This window comes from Natrix helvetica (genome assembly GCF_964273705.1).
Source record: "Natrix helvetica genome assembly, chromosome: 4".
Classification (NCBI taxonomy): domain Eukaryota; kingdom Metazoa; phylum Chordata; class Lepidosauria; order Squamata; family Natricidae; genus Natrix; species Natrix helvetica.
In genome coordinates this window covers 33,079,621-33,102,140 of record NC_138550.1, presented here as the reverse complement: position 1 = coordinate 33,102,140, position 22,520 = coordinate 33,079,621, and the positions used below count along the sequence as shown (strand labels likewise).

The following is a 22,520-nucleotide window of genomic DNA, read 5'->3' as shown; positions in this document are numbered from 1 at the left end:
GCAACCAAATGTGTACAGCCTGGAGGACAGAAGGGAAAGCGGGGACATGATTGAAACCTTTACATATATTAAAGATATAAATAAGGTTCTAAAAGGCAGCATTTTCAGTATTAAGTAAAAAACAAGAACATGGCCATAATCTAAAAGTAACAGGAGAGAAGTTCAAAAGTAATGTTAGAAAGTTAGAAACACCAAATATAAGATAGGCAGATACAACCTCATAGACGACCCTCACTCTGCCAAGGACCTTGGAGTAGTCTTATCAAATGATTTAAGTGCTAGAGCTCACTGTAACAGCATCGCCAAAAAGGCATTAAGAGTTGTTAACCTAATCTTATGAAGCTTCTCCTCCGGTAATATTGTATTGCTAACTAGGTCATACAAAACCTTTGCTAGACCAATTCTCGAATATAGATCATCTGTCTGGAATCTGCACTGTATATCGGACATTAATACAATTGAGTGAGTCCAGAGGTATTTGATGAGAAGAGTATTACACTCCTCTGCTCACAACAGACCAGGCTTGAAATTTTGGACTTGGACAATCTAGAAATATGCCACCTACAACTTAAGTGTAGTTCACAAAACTATCCGCTAAAATGTCCTACCAGTCAATGACTACTTCAGCTTCAGCCGCAAGAGCACACAACAGATACAAATTCAATGTAAACTGCTCCAAACTTGATTGCAGAAAATACGACTTCAGCCACAGAGTGGTTAACGCCTGGAATGCACTACCTGACTCTGTTGTTACATCTTCAAATCCCCATAACTTTAACCTTAAACTATCTACTGTTGACCTCACCCCATTTCTAAGACGTCTGTAAGGGGCGTGCATAAGCGCAGCATCGTGCCTACCATCCCTGTCTTACTGTCCCCATTTATTCGTACCCATTTCATTCATACTCATGTTTATTCTTATATCTATTATCTTCTATACGATTGACAAATCAAATAAATAAATAAAATAAATAAAGTATTACTTCACAGAAAGAGTAGTGGAAGTTTGGAACCATCTTCCAGCAAAAGTAGTAGGTCAGTCATCAGTAACTGTGTTATTGGGATAAGCACATGTCCATCATCTACATTATCCGACAAAAAAAAAAGTAAAGAAAAGAAATAACCTGAACTCAAAGGGAAGACTCAATGGATCATTAGTCTTTTTCTGCCATCGGTTATCTATGTTTCTATGTTACACAGCAGCCGAAATAGTTTGCAATTAACATTAAAGTCAAGAAAAGGGCCCTTAACACAGCCACATTTTTAAAGCCTCACAAAAGGCCAACAGATTGGGATCACTCTAATCTCGGAATGGAGGATATTCCACACAGCAGTGGCTACTGCAGAAAAGGCTCATCTTCCAGTCTCCACTAGCTGACACTTCTCTATAAATTATTCAGAGATTATGGACTATCTTACTCTTTTGATCATTCCAGAGTAGGTAATACACCAGTCAAAACATGCCAATTGCTGCTTGAAATAGAGCACATACAACTTCTGACATAACCAGTGGTGGGTTCCTCCCGGATCGCACCGGATCGCGCGCGCTCCCTTTCAGCGCTCCACCTGGCTTGCACGCTCCCTTTCAGCGCTCCACCTGGCTTGCGCGCTCCCTTTCAGCGCTCCACCTGGCTTGCGCGCTCCCTTTCAGCGCTCCACCTGGCTCTCGCGCTCCCTTCCGGCGCTGAAACCGGAAGTACAGTTTTGCCCGGCCCTGGCGAAGCAACGACGCCTGCCTGCGCTCCACCAGCTCGGCTGGGAACGGAGATGTTTCCTCAGCGGAGCGGAGCGCCTGAAAAGTCTTTTCAGGCTCTCCGCTCCGCTGAGGAAACATCTCCGTTCCCAGCCGAGCTGGTGGAGCGCAGGCAGGCGTCGTTGCTTCGCCAGGGGCGGGGCAAGACTGTACTTCCGGTTTCAGCGCCGGAAGGGAGCGCGAGAGCCAGGTGGAGCGCTGAAAGGGAGCGCGCAAGCCAGGTGGAGCGCTGAAAGGGAGCGCGCAAGCCAGGTGGAGCGCTGAAAGGGAGTGCGCGCGATCCGGTGCGATCCAGCAGGAACCCACCACTGGACATAACCCTACAGACACTTTGCTAGCTATATAAGATATCCCACCAACTGCTTCCCCCCCCCCTCATTTTTAGATAACTTGATCATGGGTTAATCAACTTCAGGATAAGATGGTTTTCCCTGTGTTGCATCTGCACTTATTTAGAACAAGTCTTACTGATCTTTCAGGCTTTCAATTTAGCTTTAAAAATACTATAGGCACCATTTTGTGGTTTAGAGAACACACTGTAATGCAGAGATGCCATGATAGTGATCTTTGTTTGGACAACAATATTGCCTCCAAAATTTTTATCAATTCTTCCCTCAGACTCAGTTCCATTTTATATTAAGAACAATCTCTGGTTAACCTGAGAAATGGTCCCAGTCACTTCCTGAGATAACTTTCTCCTTGATCATCTATGCCATAACAAAAGTCTACAGGGGTTGAATTACTAGTAATTGCTTTAATGTTAGAAACTGTACACTACCCATCTTTGTAAGACAAATCTTTCCAAAACACAAAGTAGGCATAAGCGGTTTATAAATTCGCAAAAGGGCTTGACTACATTACTTTTCTTTTTGCAGGTTGACTGTTTGAGAATTAGAAATGTATACACATTACTTCAATCTTGTATTATGCCTTGGAGCTACTAGAAAACTCCCCCTAGCAGACACAACATTTTCCATATTAAGGGATATGATTGTAGGTTGTTTCTCTATTTGAAATGGTTTATTTTTTAATCTGTCTTGAAGAAAGTGTATGATATCCCCCATTAAGTTCAAATAGATTTCATATGTTTTAAAATAACATTTCCACGCTGTATCTGCTATAAAAAGAAAGAAGCCACAAACAGAAACTTGTAATGCCAAGAGAAGAACTTTTTTAATCAATAGAGACTAAATGGTCATAGTGTACACTGAGTTAATTCAGGTTTGTGAAGGGACTAATATCTTCACAATCTAAAAAAAATTAAGGATTTATTTCCTCAAAAATGAGATTCCATTTTCATAAGACCTTTGTCACTTTGTTAAAATATTGTGCTCACTTTTTTTTTGTTAATGCTATATAAAATATGCTGGAGAATTTGAGAAATACATATTTTTTTGAATCAAAGGCCATTTAGGAAGTTGCTTCCTTTTACTACTGCTTTCAGCTTTTCCAGATGGGAAACACTTTGTTGTTAGTTACTTAGGTAGGTATAATAATCATTACTAACAGCAGCACCTTCATTAAAGTCCCGGGAAGACTTAAACCAAATAGCAGGTGTTAAATGCATCAATTCAGCTATTCTGAAATTTGAACTAAGGTCTTGCCTGGAAGGTCAGTTTGGGGAAAAAATAAATGTGAATGGTTGGTGTTAGATACTTGTTCTAACTACAGTGGTTTCCACCAAGGTCTGGAACAGAGGTTTAATCCTATTGGTTGAAGGGTCTGACAGCTCCCTATAAAAGGGCTGCTGTCAGACTCAACCTTCGCTGGATTGTTCTCACTTGTTGTACTTAATAAAGAGCTGTTGTTACCGTTAAGCCTGTGCGTGCCTATACATTACCCAATCTAACAGTTGGAGTTTGTAAACCTCTACAGAAACAGACTCAGAGTGGGGAAGCTGAACACCAGGCCCTCCTGTCATAATTCAATTATTTGTAATTTTAGCTTTGTACTTTGTATTCTCTTTAAGCCTTGGGACCACTTTAGATATAAATTGTAAACAGTGATTAAGAAAGGAGATCTAGAAACTTTGTTATTAAACATAATTTTATTTAGAAAGATGTAATATTGCTGGATGATATTGAAAATAGATAACCGAATGCCATCGTGTGGTTTTGCTTTAGATTTTGGAATATTTTATATAAAGGGACGTAAAAACAATTATAGTCATATGAAGATTAAGGTATGATGATAGTAATATATATAAATATATTTGATTTAAAATATATAACTTGATATGAATTGTAGGTGATGACTGGAAGGAATGCATGAAAACTTTTTGTAACCTATTGACACACTTTTTACAATTTGTAATGGAAGATATTTTTGTGGTGTTTGTTGTGTTTTGTCTCTTTGTCTTTATTCCAAAACAAAAATATATATATATATATAAAAAAAGCCTTGGGACCACAAACACTTATTTCTTACAGAAGTACTTAGTGCAAATCCAGTTGTAACATATTGTTGTTAGTACTATCAGACTGGGGAAGAAAATTAAGCAAACAAGTGTTTGCAAGAAGTAATTTCTCTCAATTTAAATTTTTTATCTTCCATGAATAAATAAAAAACAGCAGTTAAAATTAGCATGCAGTTGTTCTTTAAAAGGTTAAGTTTTATAGAAGAGTAATTTCATTCTTAAGAACATAACCTGAAAATCGTTTTGCTTTATTTCAACTGAATAGTAACCATAAAGGATTTTTATTTATTCATGTATTCATTTCTCATACAGTATGGACAGAACTGGTTCAGCCATTAAGTGCCGAAGACACAATGTACCTAAAAACATTGCAGGGATACTTTCCTTAGAAGCTTATGTCTATGTTTTGTTGCTTTTCACTTTCTAGTTTTGTGAATTTCCACACAAACCATAATGGTGAAACAATTTTTTTTCATAATTATGTATTTGTATGTGCCAAAGGGCAATTCAAAACTCATTCTAGTTGAAGATTAACTAGCAGATATTGTGGAGAACTGACACGAACAGGAGTGACACAATTTTTTGTAAAAACGTTTAAATGCTGTCTTCAGACTTCTTTACTTTTAGTGGCAAAATAAAGTTAAATAACATAACATTGCAGTGGAATATGCATGTAAGAGCAGAATAAGTTAACTATGGATGATACTAAGGAATAAGAGAGTGGGGGCATGATGCTATGTGCTTATTACAAGTTAGTTGACATCACTATTATAGCTCTGACAATGCACAACTATAGGCAAACATCAGTGATGGTCCTTAAACGTGCATGCCTTGTCTGACATCATACATAGTTCATGTTTATAGTTCCCTAAGTAATTCCTTAAGCATTCTGAGGTTCGGAAGGAACATTTCTGAGTGGAGAATTTAAGTGCTCCTTTGATAAAATGTGAACCAGAAGTAAAAAAAAAAAAATTGGCAAATGATTTTTGTGTAGAGTACTTAATGTCACAGTGCAACTTTATAGCAGATTTGAGTATTGCAAGCTGACTTAATAGGAGTAATAAAATAACATATAAATATTTGGACTATTTTTGAAATTTGCAAGAGGTTTCAAAATGTTTCACCAGGCACAGTTTTAAATTATTGCAAAACAACAATAGTTGTTACATACTAATGCCATAATACTTCAAACTATTTTGACATAAGTGCCTCCAATCAACAATTTCACTAAGTCATATTTGAATGGCATCTCCAAAGTTTGCATTCTTTATAGATTTATTCATCAAAATGGTCACATATATAATTGCACAGGCAAAATCAAGAAAAGATAGAAAACTTGAGCTAGAAATCAAAGCATTTCTTTGATTTATCTTACTGTTCCTTCTTTCTGTCCCTTTGTCTGTTATTGCAGCTAAGGTAAGGTGGTAGTTCGACCTTGGTTTAGCATGCTTTAAGGTATTATTAGGTCTGATATTAGTACAGCAAAATGAAGAAAATATATTTAAAATGGTGTTGATTGGTTTTTTAAAAAAATATTCTAGCCCAAACCAGCTACAACTGGGATGTCAAACTCACGTTGTCATGGTGGCATCACATGATGTAGCGGGACTTTTCCCACCGCATGATGCCAGCCCTGAGCTACAGGAAGCCCTCTAGCGACTACCTCATTTAGCAACCATTTGTGGTTACAACAGCAATGGAAAAGTAACTTTTCTACCTGTCCTAACATTTATGACCTTTGAAGGTCTATAAAACAAAGAAAAAGTGAAATAATAAGCATAGTCACTGTTTCACTTAGGAAATACTTCACTGAACAATGAAATTGCCAGTCCAAATTGTGATTACTAAACAAGGACTACCTGGATTACTTCTTCCAGGATGCTCCATCACATCTACCCAATCTCCATCAAACACTCAGGCATTCATTTTTCTATGTACCGTGTTTCCCCGAAAATAAGACAGGGTCTTATTTTCTTTTTACCCACAAAATATGGCTTGGGCCTTATTATGAGGGGAAGATTTATTGTTTTGGAGTTGCCGGGTGGCTGCTCTCTTCTGAGCGGGCTCCCAAAGAGCCGGGCATAGCCTCAGGGGCAAATGGCTGTGTTGCGCTGTCACATCAGCGTAACACAACAACCATGAAGCGATCACGCTCATGAGCAGCCACCTGGCAAACCCCCTTTCCAGCCGGGCACAGTGCCGTTCACTGACCTAGTGGTATCACCAAGCCTCGTGACTGCCTATTCGCCACCACCCGGCTCCTGCGGCTTGGCACCTTTAAAATACCTGTTAAAGACGCTCTGCACGGCTGGAGATGGGGGTTGCGCATCCACTGTTCCACTCCCGCTCGCGCACTTCCCAGCCTCACAATGCCCTGGCCAGCTCTCTCTGCAGAGCCAGGGCACGTCCGCTGCATGGCTTTTTTGGCGGCTTCCAAGCTGAGTCTTGTGGCAGTGGCCGCTCTGGGTGTACGCTCTATGGTTGTATGCTCTGCCGGCAGCTGACCCACAACCATACAGCATATGCTCAGAGCAGCCCTGAGTCTGGCCCATCTCTTTGGGAGCCCACTCGGAAGAGAGCAGCCGCTAAGCAACCGCCCTCTTCATCTGGGCACAGCACTGCTCACCAACCTAGTGGTATCCCGAAGGCGCCAAACAACGTGATCACCTTTCCCTCCCCCCCCGGTTCCCGCGGCTTGGCACCTTCGGGATACTGCTAGGTTGGTGAGCGGCGCTCTGCCTGGCCGGAAGTGGGGGGTTGTCCAGGGGGCTTATTTGCAGGGGAGGGCTTATATTTTTGCCCAGCAGAAAAATGTGGCATGGCCTTATTATCAGGACATGTTGTATTTTCGGGAAAACATGGTATCATACTACTGTAGGCTGGAGTAAAAGCATGAAAATCACCCAGTGATTTTTCCGTGGGGCAGATGGACTTCAATCTGTATTGACCTGTCTTTATTATTATTATTATTCATGTAGGAATCACAATCACCTGATTATCAATGAACTGAAAAATTCATAAATATGCATTTCCCTTAGAAATAACTCCTACCATTTAGGAAAACCTCTGTTGAACGTGTCTCCTTTGCCTTCAATGGCAGGACTTTGCAAGGAGGCCGATAATGTAGCTACATATAAATTATGTCACAGAAAATATAGAAGAATAATTTTCTTTGTCACAATAGTAGAAGTTAAGGTATAATACAATTAAGTACAATTCAAAAGAAGTAGGTCATTATATAATGCATTATTAAATTATGAATTCACTGTCACCAGGTGTGGTCACAATACCATCAGTGCTATATTTTGGCATGCCTTCAACAAGACATAAGACATTGAATCTCTTCCAGCTTCCTGCTAGCAGAATCTATTGAGAAGTCTAATAAGCAACACATTTACTTTTAATTACACAAATTTAACTTTTCCAAATGAATATTATTACCCTGGATTTCTAGAATTGAAAGAGATAACTCAACTGAAGTTCGTTCATGACCCATTAGCAAATTGAACAATGAACAGTCCCTAATATTCATGTGAACATTGCATAGTTACCTTGCTCACATTCATAAACCTGGATAGGGATAAGGGAACTAAAAATCACAGGTAGTGAAAAGCATCAAGGCAAACCAGAATGTGTTAATGTCTCCCTAAATAGGAAATTTTGGAGAGAAATATACAGACTAAACTTAAACTCTAGTATGAAATGGATTTAGCTTCCTAAATTGGATTTTGTTTACAATCTTCCCATCATAGAACTAGTTTCCTTTGTCCTTGACTAGGAGTGGAAATAAGCTGTTATAGGATAAGTATCATCGTAATTAAAAGGATTATTTATAAATCATTAGTTGAGTTGGAGAGGGGAAAAGGAGTTTGAGATCAAATAGCACGTGTCACATAGTTGATAGTTTTTGATATTTCTTGAAATATTTGTAACCGCTGTATATTAACATATCAGGAAAAATGCAATACATATAATTAAAAACAATTGAAAAATAAAATCATATAAATAAAATAAGATTAAATTATGATCAATAAGTTCAATAACACAAAAAGGAAATTAACACTGAGGTATTTGATAATTGGTTCGATAACAATATCTATCTGGGCTAATATTGACTTTCCAAGAGAAATACCCTCAACACTATAGTATTGTGAGTTACTTATATAGCAACATAATGAAGGACTTGATATTTTCCCTGAGATTATTAAAATGCACATACCAGAAGAGGGTGTCCATACATTTGTCTGTTATTTAAAAAATTACATATTGTCTATCTAGATATATTCTTTTTACTTCCTTTTATTTTCTTTCTTTCTTTCTTAGAAATTGTACTCTAAATGTTCCTATTAATAATTTGTTCCTGGAAACCAGATACAAGTTTTTAAAACAGAGATTGTGTCCTTCAAAACTTCATACAGGTTTGGTCCGTGATCTATTAGGGTTGTCTATCTTTATTAATAAAAGAATGGAAATTAGACATTCTTTTAACAACTAAGATTTGTATTTGAATTATAATTATATAGTTTCCATTAACATAATTCACATTGAATGTAAATCTAGAATGGTTCTATAGATTAATTTTTTGGGGTATCATATACGAATATAAAAGCTTACCATTTTTAAGAAGACAGCCTTCTGGGTAATTTCTTTTTCTGCATATTTAAATCCTGGTGAGCCAAAATGGAGTCTTTTGTCTTTGTAGATGTAAACTTCAATGTTTTTTTCCCCTTTATGAGCACCCAAGAACACCTATTTCAAATCCTCCAGAGCAGCTTGTTACGAAATGCTTCATTCCCCATTTGTATTTTGAGCCATAGATGCAGTAGTGTTAAATTCAAGGATCTAAGATAGCACTTTAAGGAAGAGATACATAAATCCTGGAACTAATTTAAATGAAACTCTAAATATAAACCAACCCCTTTCCCTGCTTTGCTCTTCAAGTACTTGAGAGAGGCAACTTTGCTGGAAAGCTGACCTCTTCGCCTGTCATTCTTTGCAGCAGGAATAGAACAAAATGCAAGCTGTAAATGTTTGCTTGCTGCAAGTAAATATAGGTATGAGCGCTATCCATGTTACAATTGCATCCTGTGTCATTTTTATCTCTGTGTGTCGTTTCCAGTACAGAGATGCTTGAAGGATTATTGTCTTTAGCCTTTCCTCCTCTTTTGGTTCTGTAGCTTTATTAAGCCTGGATAGAAGAAAAAGCTTTCCAACTGAAGCATGCCAGGCATTTTACGTAGTAACAATAAGCAAATTTGCACTACAGTTTATAAAATATTGTGCTGCATTTGTCTGTTGACAATATATGCCCTATCTGTTAAAAACGACTCATTGAGAAACTACGACCCCATTGTTTAAAAGATATGAAAGAAGAACATCATTTTTTAGAAAGATCATTTGAACAATGTGATTTGACTTAATAGGGATGTGTTTTGGGACTACACTATTAGTTCCCAGAAATCAGTTTCAGGTATAGGATGCATTTTGGAAATATAAGTCCACAGAAGCAGAGCATCAATCGTATCAACCAAGAATTCTGGAACTCTAGTTTATGACAGGCATAAACTGGGGAAAACTACAAAGTGGGTTTAGGTAAGTTTAAAATTTCAGTTTCTCAACATTTGTTTAACTGATCAAGTACAGAGTATTTTTTTTTAAAAAAGCTATGTATTAATGGTAGCAAATTGCATGCTATTTAAAATAGAAATGATGCAGCATAAGTAACAATGGTGATCCAGTAAGAGAAAAAATTCCCAAATTATTGAGTATAAATGTAAATATACAAAAAAGACACAAAGTAAATGAACGAACGTTCTGCTTCTTCCATACTTTTCTGTAGGCTGCTGATTAAGTAGAACTAGACTGGAAAGGGGAAAAATTGCTGACATGGGGAGCCCAAAAGTCTGCAATGCATGTGAGATTTAAGATGGAATTCAGGCTATGTAGACAGACTTAATCAGTCTCTGCTCCTTTGAAATTTCAGCTGCTCCTGAGTATTTTTCCACCCAGTTTTTAGTGTAACTAGGAAATATTAAATTTAGAGTAGTTGGCATCTGTCTGTAAAATGTTCTCCTTTAACAACAATCATGTTAATTTGCAACATTTCTGGGCTGATGAGATGCCATTTGGAATTAACTGAGAATTGTAGCAATTAAAAATGGAGAAGAAACTTGACTGAACTTGCAAAGCAAATTATATTTAGGAGACAAAGCATCTGCTGTTGAATAAAGGGAAGGAAGAGTTGGTAGGTAGTATATGACAACTTTAAGAAAAAGATATACTATTCCATTGAGAAATGGCAGAGACATTGCAATATCTTAAACAAAAAGTAACAAAATGCTAGTAAGATTACTCATCTGTTTCATTGTTGTGTTATCTGTGAATAATCCTTACATTACAGATGGCAATAGAAATAGAATTTAGGCTTATATACCACCCCATAGCACTTTACAATGCAGTTTATATTGTAGAAGCATTATTATTTGCATTGTCCCCAACAATCTGGACCCTCATTTTACCAATCTTTGAAGGATGGAAGGCTGAGTCAATCTTGAGGCCCATTAGGTCGAACTCCTGGCTGTGGACAGAGAATAATAATAATAATAATAATAATAATAATAATAATAATAATAATAATAATAATAATAATAATAATAATAATAATAATAATAATAATAATAATAAATAATTAATAATAATAATAATAATTAATAATAATAATAAATATTTATTTCTTAGCCGCACCCTCTCCCGAAGGACTCGGGGCGGCGTACAACAAAACATAGGAAATAAATATATCGACATACATATAACAAAACATATACTAAGACATATATACGACATATACAAGGAGGAGGTGAACTGATAGATAAAAACAAGTAAAAACACAATGTTTAAAAACCCCTAAATAAATTGAATGCAATTAAAATACCCCAAATAAAAAACCCGTCAGCAGCGATATAGTTGGATCAAAGTTGAGCCAGGCCAGCAACTTGAAAAAGGTGGGTCTTGAGCTTTACACGAAAGGAGCGGAGGTCAGAGGTATTCCTAATATCCGGGGGGAGGTCATTCCACAGGGCTGGGCCCGCCACAGAGAAGGCTCTACTCCTAGGCGCCGCCCCTCGACACTGTCTGGTGGACGGCACCTGGAGGAGGCCCTCTCTGTGCGAGCGGATTGGTCGCAGGGATGTATGGGGCAGAATACGATCCCGCAAGTAACTAGGTCCTAAGCCATGGAGCGCTTTAAAGATTGTTATCAAAACCTTGAAACGCACCCGATAGACCACAGGAAGCCAGTGCAGCTCGCGCAGGAATGGTGTCACATGGGAGTACCTAGTACTCCCCATAATTACCCGCGCGGCTGTGTTCTGGACCAACTGTAGCCTCCGGGTGCATTTCAAGGGAAGCCCCATGTAGAGAGCGTTACAGTAGTCCAAGCGAGACGTCACCAGCGCATGAGTGACTGTGCGTAAGGCGTCCCGGTCCAGTAGGGGGCGCAATTGGCGCACCAGGCGAACCTGGTGGAACGCCCCCCTTGCCACGGCTGTCACATGGTCATCCATGGACAGCCGGGCATCCAGGAGGACGCCCAAATTGCGCGCCCGCTCCACGGGGGCAAGTTGAATGCCCCCGATGGCCAATGATGGAATTAATTGGCTGAACCGGGGAGCCGGTACCCACAGCCACTCCGTCTTGGAGGGGTTGAGTTTGAGTCGGTTGTCATCCATCCAGATCAGTACGGCTGCCACACACCGGGACATCACTTCGATGGCCTCGTTGGGGTGGTTCGGGGTGGAAAAGTACAGCTGAGTATCATCAGCGTACAGATGGTATCCCACCCCGAAACCACGGATGATCTCACCCAGCGGCTTCATATATGTGTTGAACAGGAGTGGCGAGAGGACCGACCCCTGTGGCACCCCACAAGTAAGGGGGCATAGGGTCGACCTCCCCTGCCAACACACGCTGCGTCCGGCCAGAAAGGTAGGAGCCGAACCACCGCAAAACGGTGCCCCGGACCCCCAACCCCTCCAGCCGGCGCTGCAGGATACCATGGTCGATGGTATCAAAAGCCGCCGAGAGGTCTAATAGGACCAGGATAGAGGAACAACCTCTATCTCTGGCCCTCCAGAGATCATCCACCAACGCGACCAAGGCCGTCTCCGTGCTGTGACCGGGGCGGAAGCCGGACTGGCGCGGGTCTAGATAATCATTTTCCTCCAGATGCCGTGGAAACTGGTAGGCCACCACACTCTCTACAACCTTCGCCAAAAAGGGAAGGTTGGAGACAGGGCGATAATTGGCCAGCTCCAAAGGAATGGCACTTTAACGACAGTACTACCAGGGTTGTGTATTGTACCGATTTATCTTTTGGGAGCTAGTTTGAATAACAAATAACAACTTAAAATTCCATAATTAAATACTTGAAAGCAATATAGAAAAATTGGAAAAGTACATTATTAATTTGTTTCAATTTTATTAATATTTTTGCCTCTTTCTCAAAATTGGTTTTGTACCTCAAAACTGTTTTGGCTTTGATATCTTTTCTTGCTTATCATATCAGAATAGCAAAAGAATAAGAATAGCACTAGAATATATGATTGAATAGTGTTTTTTTTAAGTATTAGTTTTACAGGAATGTAACAAGGTTGTTAATTAACATGGGGAAAAAATGAATCTATGATTTTTGAAATTATATATGTGTATGTAAATCAATTAAAAATTGAATGACTTTTTTTGTAGTGCCCTTAGGTAACATTGCTCAATAGTAGTAACTGTGAAAGGGACCTTGGAGTCCTAGTGGACAACCATTTAAATATGAGCCAGCAGTGTGCAGCAGCTGCCAAAAAAGCCAACACAGTTCTAGGCTGCATCAACAGAGGGATAGAATCAAGATCACGCGAAGTGTTAATACCACTTTATAATGCCTTGGTAAGGCCACACTTGGAATACTGCATTCAGTTCTGCTCGCCACGATGTAAAAAAGATGTGGAGACTCTAGAAAGAGTGCAGAGAAGAGCAACAAAGATGATTAGGGGACTGGAGACTAAAACATATGAAGAACGGTTGCAGGAACTGGGTATGTTTAGCTTAAGAGAAAGAAGGACTAGGGGAGACATGATAGCAGTGTTCCAATATCTCAGGGGTTGCCACAAAGAAGAGAGAGTCAAACTATTCTCCAAAGCACCTGAGGGTAGAACAAGAAGCAATGGGTGGAAACTAATCAAGGAGAGAAGCAACTTAGAACTGAGGAGAAATTTCCTGACAGTGAGAACAATTAATCAGTGGAACAGCTTGCCTCCAGAAGTTGTGAAAGCCCCAACACTGGAAGTCTTTAAGAAGATGTTGGATAGCCATTTGTCTGAAACGGTATAGGGTTTCCTGCCTAGGCAGGGGGTTGGACTAGAAGACCTCCAAGGTCCCTTCCAACTCTACTATTGTATTGTATTGTATTGTAACATAATTTGAAGCATTAGCATTGTGAATAATGATTTATGGTGTGTGTGTTGTGTATATAATGTTCGGGTATAAGGATAATCATTGATAATCTACAATCAGTTGGGCAACTCAGAATAGAGTACTATGCATATTCAGATATATAAGATGATTTTAGAGTCCTGAAAAAGATAGGGTACACTGTGTTTACTATAAACAAATGAAATAGGGTATGTGTGTTCATATGTATGTTTCCAAGGTCTTTTCTTGCAAGCACAGGATGTCATATTGATCAGTGTCTAAATTGTGAAACTACCTGCAATCCTGAATTCTGAGGTGAAGCAGGCAGAACAATAATTCTGGTAACTAGTGCAATCGGTAACTACAATTTATTAAAAGTCATATTAAAGGTCTATTATATTCTCATTTCTGCCAAAGTATAAGCTACTTCATCATATTCATTGAGTATTATTTTTCTGTTATGTCACATATGCAGTATTGGATTGAAAGCCAATATGTTATGCTATGTTTTATTAAATCACTTTAACCAATTGGGATTTCCTACTAATTAATTAAAATTGGAAATTTAGACCAGAGATTTGTTCTTAAATGAGACTTAAGTGTATTGTAATGGTTCAGTAGTAGTGGTCATTTTGACCAACGATATTTACATATTACTAAAACTCAATGGTTAAACACACTGAGCTTGTCAACCTGAAAGCTTATAGCTTGGGTTCAAGATCTATGCGCCGTGTGATGGGGTGAGCTCCCATTACCTGCTGCAGTTCCTGCCAGTTTAGCAGTTTGAAAGCATTAAAATGTGAGTAGCAAAATAGATATCACTTCAGTGGGAAGGTATCAGCAATCTGTGCGCTTGGTCTATAGTTATTCTGGCCACATGACCATGGAAGTGTCTTCAGACAATGCTGGCTTCCTTGGCTAAGAAACAGAGATGAACATTGGCTCTAGAGTCAGGCACAGCTGGACAGGAGAAACTTTTACTTTACCTTTAAGGGATCTCTATTGCTTGTCTGAGCAATTGTGGCATTTCCAGGATGAAAGAGTAGAGCTTACTTTATGTGCTTTCTGCCTGGTGGGAAGATAAGCAATTGACAGGTGGTGCATTGTTCTTAAAATTCTGTCATAAAAGTTATTCATCTCCTTTCAGAGTTCTTGAGCAAGTATGTACAAGAGGCTATTTATTATTCGGCTTTGGATGTGTGTCCCTTTCCATTTTCTGGTCCTGCCAAGTCAGGATCTATGAAGACATGTTAAAGTTAGCAGTTAGATTTTCTTGGCAAGCTACAAGCTATAGATGTTTCCTCGGTTACAGTACATAATAGCTATTTTGGTTAGTAGTTGACTCAGCATATGAACAGAGCAGTGCAAATGTCTTTCAGTGCTTGGGAAAGAATACTGCAATCTATTGAAAGTCTGTAGGATGTTAGAATCTAATGAATTAGGATTAATTTTATGATTTGCAATAGTGCACTGAATATAAAAGGGAACATGGTGGCTCAGTGGCTAAGATGATGAGCTTGTCGATCAGAAAGGTCGGCAGTTCAGCAGTTCAAATCCTTAGTGCCGCATAACAGAGTGAGCTCCTGTTATTTGTCCCAGCTTCTGCCAACCTAGCAGTTCGAAAGCATGTAAAAAATGCAAGTAGAAAAATAGGGACCACCTTTGGTGGGAAGGTAACAGCGTTCCATGCGCCTTTGGCATTTAGTCATGCCGGCCACATCACCATGGAGATGTTTTTGGACAAAGCTGGCTCTTTGGCTTTGAAATGGAGATGAGCATTGCCCCCTAGAGTCGGGAATGACTAGCACATATGTGCAAGGGGAACCTTCATCTTTACTAAAGAATATAAGCAAGTCAGCAAAGAAGACAGCTACCACAATGTATTGTTTCCAAGGTGATTTAAAACAAATGTCTCTATCTGGGCAATTGAAAAAAAAGAGAGTAGTTTAAAAAATATATAAACACAACCTTCTTTTTAATTTATGACTTATATTTTGTAAATATTTTGCAGTCCTTTTTACAGGTAGTCCTCAACTTATGTTCAATTGTTTAACACTGGATGGAGTTAAGACAGCCTTAGAAAAGGTTTTTTATGCCTGCAAACTACACCATTATTAACTGTTACACCAACCCCAGGTCACGTGACTGCATTTTAGGCTCTTAGAAACTGGCCCACATAGCATCTTGTGGTCATATGATTGCGCTCCATCTCCCATATCATTTTGTTTTTTCCTCTATCTGTTCCCATTCCTTGTGGTCAACATTCAGTGAATCTTGAAACCATTAAGTATTGTGTCAAGCATTATTGGCTTATTTTTTTTAAGTTTTCCTTCTTTTGTAAACATTTCCATTTTTATTTACTCAGAGAATACAATTTGTTAAAAGTGCTGTCTTTTAAGAGTCTTAGTAGTCTGTTTTTCTTCCATATTAATAATTACCTAATCAAGTTGCCAAGTTTAATGAACTCAGTGTTTGATAGGAGAACAATAGAATGTTGAACACGTTTTGAAATATGCTTTTATCTTTAGCCCTTTCAGATAATGAGGAAGAATGTGCTAATACAAGTGAAACAATTCAGCAGACTTCAAGTTCAACTCCTGTTTCTTCAAAGAAAAGGAAAAAGGTTGGTTGATTTTATTTTCATTAATACCAGGCAATCTAGTGCACAATAAAAAACATTTAATCAAGTCATTGTTTTCTGAATAAAAAGTATACTATTGAAATGCCTGAATATCTCAGTTTAAGATTCAAGGGATATGTTAGAGAGTTACATAAGAAGACCAATGCAGCAAGTAACCCATCACCTCTGCCAAACACGGAACAAGGACTCTTAAATATTTATGCATCATTCAATTAAGTATCTGTTTCCATATGAAAAATGTACAGGCATATAGTCGCTTCTCATTCTTGCTGAATACATGGACATGAATGGTATCTTTGCAAAGTATATTTGAAGGAAGGACAAGACCTGTGAACTCCCAGTTCACTTTCGAGACTTTTTCAGTGCATAAAAGATTATCTGACCATCTTGCTCAAATGACCATTGATAAATGCAGAAAAGAGATCTACCTTATTTTCCAGTAGAGTGGAGGGAGGGGTCACAGCAGGGTTAACACAGCCTGATTGGTCCATTTGACAGAGAGAAAACTTCTTAACCTTCGCCTTCTCCCGTTGGTTCCCAGTTTCCTCTCAGTCAAGGTCCAAGACACAGGTTTGGTTCCTAGTAGTAGAGTTTTAGTGGGTTTTATTAGTCAGTGTTAGTGTTGTTGGCACCTTGAATTTGGAGTTTTTTATTTTAAAAATTTTTTCTAATGGTCCGCCTTGCAGGGCTGTTGTTCGACTGCCCTCAGGAGGCTGAGATAGTCAGTGGGGGGGGGGCGCTTCCTCCCCCTCTCTTAGGGATCGCTCCGGACTGGTGCCTGGGGTCTCGGGTGTGCCGGGCGATCCTACGTGCTTTAATTTGTCTTCTTAAAACTTTCCGGTGAGGCTCGCAGCGCGCTGGGGCTTTTCGGCGCGAAAGCGGCTTTTCGGCTTCTAATTTGAACCGCTAGCTTCCCGGGCCGGTTACAGCCCACGGCAGCAGCGCGGAATCGTTTTTCTTGGTGTTGGAAGGCTCCTAGGGGCTTAGGAGCTCAGCGGTGATTTAGAGAGTGTTTTGGGAAAGGCGAGCTTGCAGCTGCAGGCATTGGCAATTAAGGGCGAGGTGAGCGGCCATTTTTAGGCGCGCTTTTGAAAGCACCGCCCAAAAGAAGCCGGCGGCCATTTTGAGTCACGTGTTTGGGGCTTGCAACACGGAGAGGCTGTGAAAAACGTGGCTGTGCTGTTTGCAACTTTACCGGAGGCCCGGAGCAGGCGATTCTCACCAGCTGAAGGGCAATTCCTACCAAAAACCTCGTTCTGGAGCACGTGAGTGGGGATGGCAGATAGAACTGAGTCCCAGCAGGCCGCGCCAGCTCAGGCAGGCGAAGATCAGGTTGAGCCCACTCCCCCAGTTAGGCCTCGGATTTCTAGGCCTTCAGCTGAGGACAGGCCTTCGAGAGCTCTGCAAAGGGATGAGCTCAGGCGATCCAGGGCCATCGAGAAGGTCATTGAAAGGGCTGAGAAGAGACAGGCCAGGGATCCTAGGCCCAGATCTAGATCCCCACACGTGGCGGCTTCATGCCCTCCCCCACCGGTGGCTAGGGGGTTCAGCCCTTCCTCTTCCTCTTCCTCTGCTTCCCCATGCAGATCTGATAGGAGTCAGGAGCGGGGGGCGCCTCGCTCTCCTTCTGCTTTCCCGGGGATTAGGGAAGAAGATAGGGGGGATCCATTGGAAGGTACCTCTGCAGGTCCAGTTAGGGGTAGGAGATCCAGCAGGGCCTACGTGGCACCAGACTATGATTCAGAAGGAGATGAGGAGGATCTCGAAAACCTCCCTGAGAATCTCAAAAGGCTTATTTCTGCAGCCATTTCTAGGGGCATTTCCCAAAGGGACAGACCTTACCACCACAGTCGAGTTACTCCCTTTAGTAGGTCCAGATCTAGGGCTTCTTCGCCTTCCCTCATGAGTGAGGTCTCCTCTAGGGGGGAGGCACGGAGGGACGATTGGGGGTTCTCTGAGGAGGAGGATGCGGCTCCTGAGCCGCCTCGCTCTTCCAATCTTTTCCTCCAGGCCATGTTCAAACCATTGCTTAAGAAGGCTAGGAGGACCACCAAGGTGGGCACGGGGGACCCCACGGTCCCACCGCCCACGGATCCGGACATGGTCATGTTCTCAGCGACGGCCACCAATAAGGAGGAGATTCCTGCCCCTCCTCTTTTCTTAGAGGTAGCTACTAGCCAATGGGCCCGTCCTTCTAACTTTTCCCCACCTGGCAGCAACGACCGTCGCGCCTACAACATGGAAAAGTCTTTTGTGCAGGCTATTCAGCTTCCAGTTATAGATCAGCCCATAGCAGCTTTAGTCTCCTCCTCTCCAGTAGTTTCGGGGGACGCGGCTGACAAACTTAAGGCAGAGGACAAGAGGGCGGAGCTCACTTTACGTAAAAATTTTAAAGCCTCAGCATGGGCGGTGCGGGCAGCGGCTGCTGCCTCGTACTTTAACCGTACTACGGTCATGTGGCTCCGCCGGCTCCAGGAGCGCATTCCGATCCAGGAGGAGCGCGCACACCAGGATTTGGCTAAAATAATGGCAGCGTGTCAGTATTCGGCTGATGCGACCCTAGACGCAGTTAGATTTGGTTCAAGTGCTTTGGCCACCTCTGTGGCCTCTCGTAGACTTTTGTGGCTCAGGAACTGGCAGATGGACTATAAAGCCAAGTGGGACCTAGTAGCTGCCCCCTTTGAGGGTCCAAATTTGTTCGGGGCTTCCTTAGACCCGATTTTGGTGGAAAACAAAGATAAAAAGAAAGTTATGCCTACATCCACCAAGAAGGCGGAGTCCCGTAGTCATTCCTATCGCAGGCCCCAGTTCAAGTCTTATGACAGGGATCAGGACCAGCGATACCAACCATACAGGCAGGACAGGTCATTTCATAGACAGAGTTTTCAGGACCGTGCTAGATATCAGCAGCAGTCCAAGCGGCCCTTTCGTGGGGGGGGCGGCCGCCCCTTCCGCAGAGGGAAATGACTCGAACCCGAGTCATCCCATCGGAGGCCGCCTGGCACTGTATGCGGACGAGTGGGATCGGATCACGTCAGACGGTTGGGTCAGGGCGACCGTTCGCCACGGCCTAAGGTTAGAATTCCTCTCCAAACCCCCAAGTTTTTTCAAAGTTTTTCCCCCGGCTCGGGACCCGAAGCGGCGTCGTCTCATGGACCTCGCGGTCGCCCATCTTCTAGAAATCAGGGCAGTGGAGGTCGTCCCGGAGCCGGAGAGGGGTCTGGGCTACTACTCCCATCTGTTCGTAGTTCCAAAATCCTCGGGGGGTTGGAGGGCAATCCTCAACCTGAAACGCCTAAACCGCTATCTAGTATACAGGCGGTTCAAGATGGCGTCCCTGAAATCCATTCTGCAGGGCATTCGGAAGGGGGATTACATGGCCTCAGTAGATTTGACGGAGGCCTATCTCCACGTCCCCATCCTTCAGTCTCACCGGTGTTATCTCAGGTTCTCTCACCGGGGCAGGCATTACCAGTACCGGGCTCTCCCGTTTGGTCTGGCCTCAGCTCCGCGGACGTTCACCAAGGTCCTGGCAGCACTGGCGGCTTACCTGCGTTCCATTCCGGTGAGACTTCAGTGCTACTTGGACGACGTCCTCGTTCAGGCAGGGTCCCTCCCCAGGGCCAAGTCGGATCTTCGGCTGACGATCCGTTGGCTTCAGGCGTTGGGGTTTTCAGTGAACTTTCCCAAGAGCCACCTGTCCCCATCCAGGCAGATTCTACACCTAGGGACAGTGATAGACTCCGAGTCAGGGAGGGTCCGCCTGTCTCCAGAGCGCTTGTCCAGCCTTCGCCAGCTGGTCTCCTCCGTACAAAAAAGACGGTCTGTTTCCATCCTGACCTTGTCTCAACTTCTGGGGAAGATGGTCTCTTGCATAGGGATAGTGCCCTGGGCCCGGCTCCACCTGCGACCTCTCCAGTGGGCCTTGATCCCGGTCCAGAGAAGGATGATGAGCAACTCCTTGCGTCCAGTTCCTCTACCGGTGGAGGTGAGACTCTCGTTTCGGTGGTGGTTGTCCCCAGTGCTGCAACAGGGGGCTTGTTTTTGGGAGCCCGAGAGAGTCACAGTGACGACGGATGCCAGCCTCTTCGGCTGGGGGGCCGTGATGGACTCCGACATGACCCAGGGACGTTGGTCTGCCTCGGATCTCCGCCACAACATCAATTGGCTGGAGCTAAAGGCCGCGCGGCTTGCCCTACGGACTTTTCGTCATCACCTGCGGGGGCGCCATGTCCTCCTGCTTACGGACAATGTGGCGACGAAGGCCCATGTCAATCGCCAGGGGGGCACCCACTCACGTTCTCTCTGGCGAGAGGCGCAGTCGTTGGGCTTGTGGGCGGAGAGACACTTGGCCTCCATAGTGGCGGAGCACATCTCAGGAGTGTCCAATCTTCAGGCGGATTGGCTGAGTCGCACAACCCTAGACGATGGCGAGTGGCAACTGGGCCCGGAGTTGTTTCGGAAGATATGCAGCAGGTTCGGCACACCTCGGGTGGATCTGTTCGCCTCCCCCGACAACGCTCAGCTGCCCCGGTTCTTTACCCGGTTCCAGTCTCCGTCGGCGGAAGGAGCGGATGCTCTCAGGAGCCGATGGCCCCCGGGTCTCCTTTATGCCTTTCCTCCCCTTCCCCTCGTTCCCCGTACGATAGGGAAGATAGTCACAGAGAGGGCTCTCGTTATTCTGTTAGCACCATACTGGCCGAGGAGACCCTGGTTCGCGGACCTGGTCCAGCTGTCGGTAGCAGACCCCTGGAGGATTCCCCCGGGGGAGGTCGTTCTGAGTCAGGGGGCTTTACATCACCCAGGGCCTCAGTGGCTCCATCTGACCGCCTGGCTCTTGAACGGAGGATCCTGAGGGGGCAGAGACTTTCGTCAGGAGTCATAGCCACCTTAGAGGCGTCTAGGAGGCCGTCCACGGTTAGAATTTACAATGCCACATGGAAAGCGTTTGCGAAGTGGTGCATTCCTTTGGGGTTGGATCCTTCTAGGGCTACCGTCCCAAACGTGTTGGAGTTCCTCCAGAAGGGGTTGGAGGATGGCTTGTCGCATAATACGCTCCGGCGTCAAGTGGCGGCTTTGGCCACCATTCTGGGGGGGGAGGGTTCCCCCGTCCTTTCCCGGTCTCCACTGATTAAGCGTTTTCTGAAGGGGGCGGCTAACATCCGTCCGCCTCCGGTTCATAGGTTTCCAACCTGGGATCTGACCCTGGTTCTCCAGGCTCTGACGAGCTCCCCGTTCGAACCACTTAGGACGGTACACATGCGTCTGCTTACCCTTAAGGTGGTATTTTTAGTGGCCATTACATCGGCCAGGCGCATTTCAGAGTTGGGGGCCCTTTCTTCACGCAGTGACCTGTGTGTAATACACCAGGACAGGGTGGTCCTTCGCTTGGATCCTTCGTTCATTCCGAAGGTGAATTCACAGTTTCACAGGGCCCAGGAGGTCGTGCTCCCGAATTTTTGTCCCAATCCCTCGAGAGAGCGGGAGTTGGTGTGGCATAAGCTGGACGTTCGCCGGGCTGTTCGCATTTACCTAAAGCGAACTGAGGGCATTAGGAGGACGGAAGCGTTATTTGTTTCCTTTCGTCCAGGCTCGTTAGGATGTAAGGTGTCTTCTTCCACCATCGGACGATGGATTAGGTTGGCCATAGTTGAGGCTTACGGGGCTTCTGGGAAGACTCCCCCATCGGGGATCACTGCGCACTCCACCCGCAGTGCGGCTACTTCGGCGGCTTGGGCCACCAGGGCACCTTTCGAGGATATTTGTAGGGCGGCGGCCTGGGCTTCCCCCACACCTTTTATTAGGCACTATCGTTTGGATACTTATGCCTCGGCTGAGGCATCCTTTGGCCGGAGGGTCCTTCAGAGGGTGGTGGCCGATTCTTCACCTGGGACCCAGTCGGCCCGCCCGGGGACGTAGCGTGGGTATGTCCCTGCTGTGACCCCTCCCTCCACTCTACTGGAAAAAGAACGTTGGTCTTACCTGAACGTTTTTTTCTGGAGTAGTGGAGGGAGGGGTCACATTTCCCGCCCTAGTTAGTTAGTTAGACAGGGTCCGGGAGGTGTAGAATCGGGAGGCCCCGGGGGGGCTTGTTCTTGTTCTTGTCTGTGTTTGACTTGCAGTTGCTGGCCGTGACATCGCGGAAACTGGGAACCAATGGGAGAAGGCGAAGGTTAAGAAGTTTTCTCTCAGTCAAATGGACCAATCAGGCTGTGTTAACCCTGCTGTGACCCCTCCCTCCACTACTCCAGAAA

General features: G+C 43.3%; 2 protein-coding genes across 4 annotated transcripts in view; one reads left to right on the top strand and one right to left on the bottom strand.

The window, feature by feature from the left end:
* Positions 1 to 8,899, bottom strand: part of LOC309391631 (filamin A-interacting protein 1-like) — a gene marked incomplete at its 3' end in the record, with an annotated part of 75,350 nt that extends 66,451 nt beyond the window's left edge. Inside the window, exon 1 of the mRNA XM_081952303.1 lies at positions 8,784 to 8,899. Coding sequence (XP_081808429.1) covers positions 8,784 to 8,786 — 3 coding nt within the window. The 5' untranslated portion in view covers positions 8,787 to 8,899. The remainder of the gene's footprint in view (positions 1 to 8,783) is intronic.
* CMSS1 (cms1 ribosomal small subunit homolog) overlaps positions 1 to 22,520 on the top strand; it is a 169,527-nt gene that overhangs the window by 129,958 nt on the left and 17,049 nt on the right. For 2 of the 3 annotated variants that reach the window (XR_014175306.1, XM_081952080.1), the window contains exon 2: positions 16,154 to 16,248. Coding sequence is in view for 2 of the 3 variants with exons in the window: in XM_081952080.1 (XP_081808206.1) it covers positions 16,154 to 16,248 (95 nt within the window). In the remaining variant the exon portion in view is untranslated. Of the gene's footprint in view, positions 1 to 9,072; positions 9,224 to 16,153; positions 16,249 to 22,520 lie in introns of those variants that run through there. The other variant, XM_081952081.1, reaches the window with a different exon arrangement.